We start from the raw sequence: 12,770 nt of genomic DNA, 5'->3' as shown, positions 1-12,770 counted from the left end.
ACACAAAGACATTATACATGTACAAACATCCATGCTTTTGCCGAAATTTGAATCCGGGCTAAGATTACGGCAACCGGTTGCCCTACTACCATGTCAGTATGGAGACAGAGCAGGAGTTAAACATTACTATGTATCTACCGATTAGCAGATGCTTAAGTACTGATTTCGAATTGCATGTATTGAAAACAACTAAACATTTTACTGGCAAAAATAGCTAGAAGTAGAGCGAAATACTTCACTTTTATTCTAAACAAAGTTTAGAGCAAAGTATTCAATTCCGAAATCCACCTTAACAGAAGCGAATGCATTTGTTACATTATTTTTAAAACTGGCTTGTACTTCTCTTGTATCAAAAAATAACAAGTCTCAAAAATATCTCCTAAAAATCCAACTTTTCTTTCTCGAATAAGAAGCGTACAAATGATATTTGCATATTACGAAAGACGAGAGTGGAAGAATGTTAGTAATTCTTTCTCCTCTTTTCGATTTAAATTTCACGAAAAACGATTTTCGGCTGTTTTCGAACGCCGTAAAATGCTTCTGACGATTCACTAGCGTTGCCTGATTCCGTCACTACACTTGAATGCCATTGCTGCAAAGCTAATATTTCGCAGATTCTGGAATTTTCTTCTCTCCTCTCCCCAGCTTTCTAAGAATATTCTGCTTGGAAGAACAGGCTGCAAAACTCCGCGCAATATTTTCTGCTTCGGCGAGCCCAGAAAGGATAAAATAAATTTTCTCATTCTGAGAATCCTGCTGTCCAGGGATGTTGTCTAAATATTTAAAGAAGAAATGTTTTCCATTAGCAAAGAAGATTAAAGTGAAGGCGGCAATCAATTACATCGCTGGGTATGAGATTATCTCCTTTTCTACGTATATAATGGGAAGAAATTAGTTTAAACCTATTATATTTCTTTCACACTAAGTGAAAACGTGTAAAACAAAATTAGAATCGTTGTGAATAATGGAAAATTTCCTTTTCAAAACAAAATAATTGCACATTATCTCAATTTTATGACTTTTTCTACGGTTCCATGCATCAAAATAAATAAATCAAATGCAGTTTACACCACAGGATATCTGTATTGCTTTAATGAGAAAAGGAAATTAGTTGATGCATAATAATTTCAGAAATATTATACTAAAGTTAATACTCTGTAGCCTTAATATAAGACGACCTGCACTTAAGATGACGAACTTGCACTTTTGAAGATGCCTTAGAAGGTAAAAAAACTTTCACATAATATAATCTCATACATTATGAGTTTTGGATATGTCACTTTCCGCTTTTCGAAAAGTGTCGAGGCAGCGAACAGCAGTTCCTGGGTAAGTTTAGCTGGTGAAGTCCATATCCTGTTCTTTTTAATACATTGCGCAACTCCTGATCGCAAATGTCAGTAATGTATAATATTAGAATAACCCTGTTCAGTATGGTAGTTAACAATGCCAGCTGTCGTATCGTTAGGCTTAACTTCGAATTCCGGAAAAAGCACGGATTTTCGTAAACAAATAGTGTCACCGCGGCATGGGAGCACTTATCATACTGTCGAGCCGAAAGTTCCCTCGAGAGGCTCGTGGTAGTGGAAGAATAATGAGAGATTTTGAATTCGCGTCTTAACTGATAACTTAAATCAAGATGTTCTCCTTCAAAATTTAGAGGGAGATGAACAAATTAGTTCTGTTTCCTACAAAACCCTTATCAAACCTACAGCCAAGAATCAGAAACTTTTCCAAGAAACATGTTCCTCCCAAAATTGCAAAGGAAGATCTTCTGAAGTAGCAACTTCAAACAGAAGCATGAATTTCTAATTAGGAGGCCTAAGACAGGCAAAGCTGCCAACGCAAATTAAGTGCGCGAAACGGATCGCTGAGTACAACTATTTCTCAAAGCTGCAGCTAGAAAACTCCGTTTATGCAGAGAAAAATGAGTTTCCTGGAAAAGTTTCTTATTAGGTTTCATATCGGTGCGGCTGCTAAGGCCCTTAAGGTGCCCAGGAATTGTCCAAAGAAAAGTGCTCTCTTCTTCTTAGCCATGATGGATTTGCAGACCTGATCTAGATTGTGTTCAAGTCAGGAGGATTAATAGCATGTCAAACTGCGTATCAAATATCTCGTCCTTATAATCCTACAGTTAAATTCCGTTATATAGAGTTGAAGCCTGGTAATGCCATGAGTAACTTCTGAACCAAACGTTTTTATGTTGTTTACGTAGTATTGCGTTTTCAATCTTCGCAATTCTTTTGTTTTACACATGGTTTGTTAATGCTTCTCAAGGTAGCGATTCGTTTCTAAAACACAAAATTTCTGTGAAACTAGGCTATCTGTCCCTCTTCCACATCCGCTGGAATTTTAGCAAGATTTATGGTTGCAAAAACTTTTGAAATTGAAGCTTGAATTATCTAAAATATACTCATTACGGGAGAGCTGGCTCGCATCCACTTTAGACACAGGGAAATCTACGAAAACTCTCATGCAGCCACCTCTTTCTCCGGTATTTCGAATCCCATTATTCCAGGTTACCGGTAAACTACCAGTGTTTACCAATTTTACCGCTTTGCCACTAGTGGAGATAAATGAAGCTGGATAAAACAATGCAGAGTTTACAAAGCATAATCTTTAGTGTGGAGTTGTTCAATACAAATGCGGAATTGTTTTTACGCTCATTAACTTGTTATTTTGAAGATGTTCCACAGTAATGATTTTAAAATAATTTACATGTCGTAGATCAATTTTCCGCATTCTAGTTATTTATATTGCTTATTTTTTCGTCTAAACAAACAAAAGTTAAGTTTTCTTTAAAATTTATTGCTTTGTAGTTGCAATAAGTTAAAAACATTGTATTGAGCATATATTTTTAAGAAGCCACTAAATTACTTACACGAATGTGTGCAGCATACAGATTGTTACCCAGAGACAGATAAATAGTTTATTAACAGAAAAGCAATTGTGTACCATATGCAGTAGATTAGAGAATTGATGATTACAAATTTAAAAGATGATACAGAACGGCAAAAATAAAAATCTTGCTTGCTTGCGTGGTGGATGCGAAATGTGAAAATTGAAATGCAATAAATACGAAAAACGTTGCGAAGTTTCGTAGATCTCAGATATTAACAAGAAACAATACTTGATACTAAAAAAAAATTGTTCAAATGAATAATCACACACACTACAGTATACTGATAACGACGACAGATATATATCTTGGTTGTTCTGAAATTGATTACTTAGCCATAAGAAGAGTTCCACTTCTAAAAATAGACCAATACTGTTAGTTTCAAGGTCTAAGCAAAAACTTTTCACCTTAGAATGAGAAACATAACAACAAGTAGTTCATTTTCTTTACTATTTGACGCTCATCATGTTACTAACATCATAATTGTTTTTGTACAATAAAGTGGAATATTTTTAATCGCAATAACTACAGATTTGAACCAGAGGAAAGTGATTACCCAGTTATCAGAATATTTTAAATATTTGGAAAGGCTATGAGTCCATATAGTCCAGGACGTACCAGTAGCAGAGTGGATAAGAAAACGGAACACTAGTAATTTCACACGGGATCAAAATACTACAAACATAGTGCTTGCAGGGTTGTTTTCTTTATTTTTGATTAGTGTAGCGTGAATACCAACAAGTTTTACTTAGAAATTCTTCCATAAAGGCACTCCCTGGTTTTAGTAGATAGCCAACACGTATTTGCGTTGCATCAATACACGTAATCTAAACTAAATGCTCTATTTATTTGGGCTTTTATTTTTCCTTAAGTAAAAATTTTCTGCAAACATTTGTTGTTTTAACTAAAAATCAAGCAATAAATTATACTACGAAGCAAAGATTGTAATAGCGTTTTTTCAAGCATTAACATTAACATACTTATTAACTGTATGGCTTAAGGTAAGGGAAAAGTTTGTATTCGGTTAAATTTAGTTACTTAAAAGAAATAAAAATAAAAACATTTTGCAGATTTATTAACTATTTTTATCACTAACATAAACAGCAATCTAAGAGGAAGAAATTTATGCCAATTCGAAGCTTAAAATTATACAAAATATCAACAACAGATTGACTGTTGTTTGAAAGAAAAACCTTATACATTACACTAACCCATCTGTGCTATTTTTCTCAAATCAGTCATTTGAATAAACAAGCAAATAATAATAAAAGGAAGCAACGACTGTAATGCCATCTCTTGAACACATACATACACGTAGAAAAAAAATCGAAGGAGAAGGAGGATTGTGAAAACGACTTTTAAGGAATAAAATTCTAAAACAACTAACCTAATAGAAAAGACGCATTAGTTGGAATTTAAGTCATCCATACAAGATAATTTTATAAAAAATTAGATTTCAAGTGAAAGTTATCAGAAAGACATTAACATCAGTAAGTTTCTATGGTCAGTTCATAAGAATCTCGCTAATGTTGCAGGGTTTGTTTACTGAATTTCTTTTTTCAAATATCTCCGAATTAAGTAAACTATTTTCGCTGCAACATTTTTGCAATCGAAGGAATTTTCTTACAATTCATTATGGCACAATAACTAACTATGTATTGGCAGAATTAATTGGCAATATTTAAATTATTTATCAATGTACATAAAATTATTTATATCCTCTTTCGAAATAAAACCAACAGAGTAGTTTAATGTTATGAAGGTTGATAAGTTTTAGTCAACTAAAAAACGAAACTTCGTCTGGAACTTTCAAAGCAACAGTAATGAATATGTTATTAGAGCATCTTTCATTTTTCTTTTCTTTGTCTACTATGTAGGAATACTGAGAACTATAAATAAAGTCCACTTACAGAAGGGGGGTTAGATCCGTTTCCATGCCAACGCAGGTAAAGCGGATTATAGAGTTTCCTGTTTAGTTGACCTGACTTTTCACTTTTATTGCTCAACTAGACAATTTGCTAGAGGACAATGACAGATATTTCGGGAGTTATCGATGAGCGAGAGTTAAAAATATACTTCACATTTTATTTTCCCAGTTTCTTATTACAGTTAGCTCCTGAATTACCGAGGTAATATGGAGGAAGAGGTTAACTTAAAACCACGATTAACATGAGGGATTTAAAAAAAAAGAGCAGGAAAAAAGAATAATCTATACTAAAAGCTAACATGAAAATACATTTATCTGTATTTTCAAGTAGTCACTTTGTCAGTTTTTGTACTAGCTTCAAATGTTTTGCTGTATCAAAAGTTAATTTTGTTCCGCAAGTTAAATCAGTATTCTAAACAGAAAAGAATATAATTAACGGAAAAGTAAACATTATTCGATAAGTAAGTTATATACAACTATGACTATATCACATAATGTTTTTTTTTCCTTTTGACACTTTGATTTTACATTGATAATTTTTGATAGCAAGTCTTTCATTCCACAGTGAACAAACTTAACATTTTTAAACAAGACCTAATTTAATATTGAAATCTGTTAACGTCTCCTCCGTTTTCCGGGAATCTACATAAGTTTGACTCTATATAAGTTTGTATATTATGTCCGCGAAGTATTATAAATACATGAAGTTAAAACATTTAATGACGACGACTTCCTGATAGCTTTACATATTCTGTAAATTTCAGTATGAAAAAAAACCCAGCAAATCATTATGAAGAAATTAGTTACAACTAATGACTTTCGTTTATTTTCGGTAAAAACTAGAAATTGATTTAAATGTCATAAACGAAAATGATGATAAAATAATTGATACCAAATGCAGCGTAGGACACATCACAATAGCTTCATCAATACATTCGATTAAACGTTGTTAGTGAAGATGGTAACGTAATGATTAATATTCCTAAATTTTTATTATTTAAATTATACTCGGATCTGACAATGTTATAGAAAAACATGTGTCAAATACTTTTTTAAAGACATATATTCATCATCATGATATTTTCAGCATGAAAACACACTTTCTTCATTCGCTGATTTCGATTCTGATAAAATTATTCCAAACGTAAGTAATTAACTGAGTGAACAAAATACCCGGCGTATTAACGCTTGTCCCCCTTTTGCTTTGATCTTTATCGATATTATTTTCTGACCATGGACTTACCAAAGTGTTAATATCTTTCCTGAGATATATATTAGCTGATGCATAATGGCAGCTCTAATTTCGTTCAGAAATGATAATTGAAGTTACAAGCTTTCAAGTGATTTTTCAACTTTGTCCGCAATTATTGAAAAAAATTGAGGTCATAGTTCTATGGGTGTCCGCCGATAACATCGCGGCAAAATCATCGCGGACGAAAACGTCGCGGAGAAAACAACGCAAGGCGAAAACGTCGTGATACAAAACATCGTGGGAGAAAACATCGCAAAGAGAAAACATCGCAGTTCTAAAACATCGTGGTACAAAATATCGTCGTCGAAAATAAAGCGGTTCAAAAACTTCGCAGTTTAAAAACATCGTCGTCGAAAATATCGCGGCAAAAAATAATGTATCAACAAATCATCGCAGGACGATAACATCGCAGACCTGCTTTTTTCAGGCTTTAATAATTGTAAATGGATATTCCCATAATGATTTGTGAGCGCGAGATGGAAAGAAAGATAATTTTTACTTTCATATTTTTTATTAACTAATCAATTCTTGCTAAAAAAGTAAGAAAGAAACTTAATACTTAAGAATAAACTGAAGCAGAAGAAGAAATAATTTTCATTAAGAGTATTAGATTGACAAAAGTGAAGAAAATAATCTCATAATTAGCAATTTTTTATAGATAAGTTCATGCAGTTACGTAGCTTCCTTTTTCTAAACATTTTTAGATTATACTTTTAATGAAAAATTACCAGTACAAACTTTATAAAAAAATGATTTATTAATGACGTTTGTTAGTTAACTATGTCAGTTTAAAATTATATTAAGTGCTATAAGTTGTCTTAATTTTCTATGCTTAAATTTCCTTCTTACGTTTTCAGCAAAAATTTATTAGTTAATAAAAAATATGAAAGTAAAGAATGTCCTTCTTTCCATCTTGCGCTCACAAATCATTATGGAAATATCCATTTACTAAAGCCTGAAAAAAAGCATTTCTGCGATGTTATCGTCATGCGATGATTTGTAGATACTTTATTTTTTACCACGATATTTTCGACGGCGATGGATTTAAACTGCGAAATTTTTGAACCGCTTTATTTTGGACGACGATATTTTGTATCACGATGTTTTAGAACTGCGATGTTTTCTCTTTGCGATGTTTTCTCCCACGATGTTTTGTATCACGACGTTTTCGCCTTACGTCGTTTTCTCCGCGACGTTTTCGTCCGCGATGTTTTCGGCTGTAACCGTTCTATGAAAAAGTAATTTAAATTTCAAATCACGCTCTTCAAACCAATTAGAAATCAATATTAAGTGGCGACAAAACGCATTTTTCTTGCTAAAAATAACCACTTGAATCAATATCGAAGTTGTAAACTAACGATACTGTGTGACTAACAACGATACTGAGGTAAGTTGTGGTGTTGCGTGGTTTTTTTACATGTATCTAGAGAGCAGCTGCACTGCAAGAAAATATTGCCCAGATCATAATTCCACAACCATCACCTCGAAGAGTTGTCAGTAGATAAATGGGGGTTCATGAATTCGGTCTATTTGGCACGATATTCTGGCTTTGTCATTTACATAGCAGACCAGGAAACGAGATCGATCTGAACCAAGCAACTTCTTGCCAATCTTCAAATCATTATCGTTTTAGTGCTATTGGCTCACAGCAACCGCGATTTTCTGTTTATTAGTGCAAGCAAAGGCATCTTTAATGGTCTTCTACTGTTCAAATTCTTCCGTTGCAATGTCTGTCGCATTGGCGGTTCGGATATGCTTTTTCATTTGTACTGACCTGCAATTAGTCGTGTTTTTGCCTTTTAAATGCTGGAGATGTCTCGTGCTAACCTCCTTTCACCTCTTTCGTTCACCAGCGTTTCTGACCAAAATTGCTCACTCTACCTGAAAGCGTTTCTGCTCACCTGCAACTCTTTGGACACTCGAGATACTGTTGCACGAGAAAATTTCGGCTATTTAGAGATGTTGAAGCCGAGATTCTGTGCTTTGTTCATGCCTTGTTCAAAGTCATTCCAAATATTTTACCAATTTTCATACTAACTGCCGCGTTAACTGTTTCTTTTCAAAGTTAGAGTGCCTTATTTAAGCAATTCCTGGCTGTTTTGTCACTATACTCATTGTCGGCTCAGGCAAACTCGAAGAGTTTCGCAAAAATCGGTACCCGCGTGAAGTCGCTATGTTGGCGCAATGCTTCCGACTTTCGAATTTTTGTAGTTTCGAACAGTTTATGGTACATGTCGATACAAATGAAAGTTCAGAGCCGTGATAAAAACTGGGAGAGTACGTAAAAGAGTCTAACGGAAACACCTCTGCAGTGCAGGCCATGACGAAGGTAAGTGCGCATGATAAGCAAATGTCATGGAGAAGGAAAACAAAAAATGCCTAAAGCTCACTGAATATGAGAGTCCTCATGTGTGTAGTTAACATAGCAATAGTAATTAGCATAAAATAACATTGAATATAAAGCATAATGGGAAGTAAAAATAAAATATATACAATATATACAGGTCAGACATTTACAGCAAAGACTATACTCATTGTCTGACAGTTCCATATTAAAGAACGGGTGTCATTAGTATTCTGAATTTTTCGGTTAATTCGATAAAGAAAGAAAGAAATGAAATAATACGCTTTAAATTTTTTTATCGACAATATTTACTTTGAATACAAGAACACTGCTATTCGAGATAAGAAAAGTATATTTAATATTGATTTAAAATTTTTCCGCAATTAAGCTTATTTAATCAAATTACTTAAAAGGGTTACAGCCGAAAACATCGCAGACGAAAACGTCGTGGAGAAAACAACGCAAGGAGAAAACGTCGTGCTACAAAACATCGTGGGAGAAAACATCGACGTCGAAAATAAAGCGGTTCAAAAACTTCGCAGTTTAAAAACATCGTCGTCGAAAATATCGTGGTAAAAAATAAAGTATCTACAAATCATCGCATGACGATAACATCGCAGACATACTTTTTTTCAGGTTTTAATAATTGTAAATGGATATTCCCGTAATGATTTGTGAGCGCAAGATGGTAAGAAGGATAATTTTTACTTTCATATTTTTTATTAATCAATAAATTTTTTGCTGAGAAAATAAAAAGGAAACTTAAGCATAGAAAATTAATGCAACTTATAGCACTTAATAGAATTTTAAACCGACATAGTTAACTAACAAAGGCCATTAATAAATCGTTTTTTATAAAGTTTTTAGTGGTAATTTTTCATGAAAAGTATAATCTATAAGTTTTATCGGAAAAGAAATTCGATAGTTGGTAAAAAGAAGGTGAGTCGTTTAAACTAGGAAAGGTTGCCGAAGCTCAGAGAAGTCCGTCACCAAGGATAAATACATAGCCTGTCAAATAGAACTGGACTTGGTGTTGTTGAAAAATTAGAATTTCCACATATGTAAGCAGTTTTGAATGGAACACCTTCACTAATGTAAATCTTTCACTATTACTCTTAGGTATGGGAAGCAGAGTGGCTTTTTGGTAAAGAAGATTTTTTAAGAAAAAAAATCAAAATATATTGCCTGTTTGATTTCTAGGGATTAAGTTGTAACGGCAGAGGCTCAAGATTATGAAGTGCCTAGGTAGTGGGATGTTGAGTCTTAAAGTAAAGAATAAAAGGCCCCCTGTTTTGTTTAAGTTGCATTTAATTTTCTATGCTTAAGTTTCCTTCTTACTTTTTCAGCAAAAATTTATTAGTTAATAAAAAAATGTGAAAGTAAAAATTCTCCTTCTTTACATCTTGCGCTCACAAATCATTATGGGAATATCCATTTACAATTATTAAAACCTGAAAAAAGTATGTCTGCGATGTTATCGTCATGCGATGATTTGTAGATACTTTATTTTTTACCACGATATTTTCGACGACGATGTTTTTAAACTACGAAGTTTTTGAACCGCTTTATTTTCGACGGCGATATTTTGTACCGCGATGTTTTAGAACTGCGATGTTTTCTCTTTGCGATGTTTTCGCCTACGATGTTTTGTAGCACGACGTTTTCGCCTTGCGTTGTTTTCTCCGCGACGTTTTCCTCCGCGATGTTTTTGCCGCGATGTTATCGGCGGACACCCTTAAAAGACGTGGTAGTTTTGGATAGCCCTTTTTTGGAAAACCAATGATTCATCAATGATCGTTTCTATAAAAATAGAAATGTCTCAATAATCCACACCATTTTCGCATTTAATTATTTGTGAATCTATTTAAAATGAATTTTGAAATTTCCACCTTAAACTTATTTTTCATTTAAAGAACACAAAATAAATATATGCATTTATAGTTATCAAAAATTGTGAAATGTTTATGGCATAATTTAGATAATCGACATCTGTCTGATCTCTTGATCTTGGAGGATACGAAAGCGCCAGTTGTCACAGAATGGGAAATTAACTTTCTGTAATATATTGTATTATGTACAGATTATTCCACATTAGCCGGTACCACCTGAAAAGCCTCCTATCATTAATCGTCGATATGCCAATTTACTTTTTTATAAAGCAGGATGTAAGTTAATTGCTGTCTTTTGAAAAATTGATTAAAATTTGGGACTTATATTCTATGAAGCAGCAGTGATGATTAAATGGTGAACGAACTGGTTTTTTCAAACATCAGCTGACTGACTGAGGTGAGTCTAAGTTCATATTTATTTAAGGTTTTTATATTCTAAATCCATTACTTACATCTGTTGATTATCTAACGGTAATAAAGAACCAGCTGTTCTTCCAAACTCCGTCGGAATGAGTGACGTAAGATTGGAGGAAACTCCACCAGCTTTCATGGCAAACGAGAGGTAAGCAATATTATTATTATTATTATTATTATTATTATTACTATTATTATTATTATTATTATTGGCTACAAGAACGGGGTAATGCATCTTTTTTTATTTCAACCTCAACTTTATGTCAGTTGAAGAAAGCGCATATTTCCATTGCATCATATTTTAATATTCCTTTTTTTCTGTAAACTATCTTCTGGAAACTCGGAACAGATTTTTTCACCTATCGAATAGGATTAGATTGGAAACTGCATTATTAACAAGACTGATCATCAGTAAAATTTATTAGAAGGTTAAAAAATTCTCCCCGAGAGCAAACTAAAAATTTTCATAGAAGCTTCTGAATTCTCATTAATGACTCAACTTTTACTCCGTATGTGAGACGTGGAAAAACCTGTTCCAAGCCTAGCCATTTGTCTTTCTATCAAACACTATAATTTCCAGCCCACCAGCGGCCGAGCGGTAAAGTCGTTGAACACTGGTAGTTCGGTCCGAGGTTCGAATCCCGCGAACGGGCTGGCTGCATGGGCGTTTTCGTGGTTTTCCCCATGTGTAACGTGTATACGAGCCAGTTTCCCTTAGAAAGTCCTCCACGAAAGGCATCCCTCCCCTTAGGCAGATAGCCCTCGTGTGCTTTGCCATAATTAAATACACCACCAACACACCTATAATTTCCATGGAAAGCGCTACAACTTCAACTGATAACGTTTTTGGACTGAGCTCCAACGTAACACCTCTAACCCCCTTTTGCTTATTTGCGGTTATTATTATGTTGAACTTCATTTATTTACCAATAGCCGATTATATCCAGTGATTAATTATTATATAATACATTTATAGTGTTGTATAACACTTTCAGTGAGCATAATCAGAATATAATAATAATTGAAGCAAATATTGCTTCAAGTATTTGAAAAACATCTTTTGAGCAAATAATTATTAAAATCTATTCGATGATTTATATTACAAAAGAGACGATCATAAAACATCAAGGTGGCACCTAAATCGTTTACGAATATTAGTCATTTGAGGTGAAGTAGGTCTTGATGCCTATGTGAATCTATCACCTAAAGTAACATCGTCTTATGTGCTTTGTTAATCATATCAAGTACATCTGTCGATTGTAAATTATGTGTTTTCATGGAGATTTCTACAGCAGATAGCATATTTTCTCAGTCGATGTGAAGATTTAACTCATGCAATTACAGGAATCGAATTACTTACCAAGTGCCCTTCAACGAAAGGAGCATCCACCATTTCGCTACCGATACTCCACCTTCTGTCTTCGCGTGATCTATTCCTGGGTCTTCTGTCATCAGGATTGACGCCTTCACCTCCACTACTATGTCGCCGAAAAGTGGTCCTTCGCATTCGAGTGGCTTGGTTACCATCTCTGAGATTCATCGATGCGTCTAAAGATCTCCTGCTGCTGCGAGGACTGGTTCTCCAAGGACTGCTCTTTCGCTGCAGCTGCTTCGTATCCAGCACCATTGAATCTCTAGAGCCAGTGGAGACCCTGGAACATATAGTTTTGGCAAATCAAAGAAGCTGCAATTACTAACAATAGAATTATATTTATAACGCGAAAGTGTTACTTCCAATTATTTCCTGCGAATACAACATTCATTGTTTATTGTTCAATATTATAGAAATTAAGATAGTTTTCCATTTTTTTAATACCTTACATTTATTATTTGCATGTTGAAAAACGTGAATAGGTGATACTGGTGATAAATGAGTTTGAAACTGAAGTTTCAAACCTGGTAAATTAAGTTGTGATTTAGAGCCAAGATTTAGTATGAGAGCCATTTTTTTTCTTTCCATCTCTGTAATATCGGGTTTAAACAAAGTGCAGAACAAAGTTCATGCTATATAGCATATTTAATTTGAGTCTGTAATATATCTGCCTAGC

At 33.9% G+C, this 12,770-nt stretch overlaps 1 protein-coding gene across 1 annotated transcript in view; it reads right to left on the bottom strand.

The window, feature by feature from the left end:
- The window catches only part of dysc (whirlin protein dyschronic), a 668,284-nt gene that overhangs the window by 300,936 nt on the left and 354,578 nt on the right, over nt 1–12,770 (bottom strand). Inside the window, exon 10 of the mRNA XM_085816627.1 lies at nt 12,083–12,374. Within this exon, the coding sequence (XP_085672753.1) occupies nt 12,083–12,374 (292 nt within the window). The remainder of the gene's footprint in view (nt 1–12,082; nt 12,375–12,770) is intronic.

Source organism: Stegodyphus dumicola, chromosome 5 (assembly GCF_044657685.1).
Source record: "Stegodyphus dumicola isolate Sdum_Otavi_A_Nest chromosome 5, ASM4465768v1".
Classification (NCBI taxonomy): domain Eukaryota; kingdom Metazoa; phylum Arthropoda; class Arachnida; order Araneae; family Eresidae; genus Stegodyphus; species Stegodyphus dumicola.
This window is presented reverse-complemented; position numbering and strand designations above follow the sequence as displayed.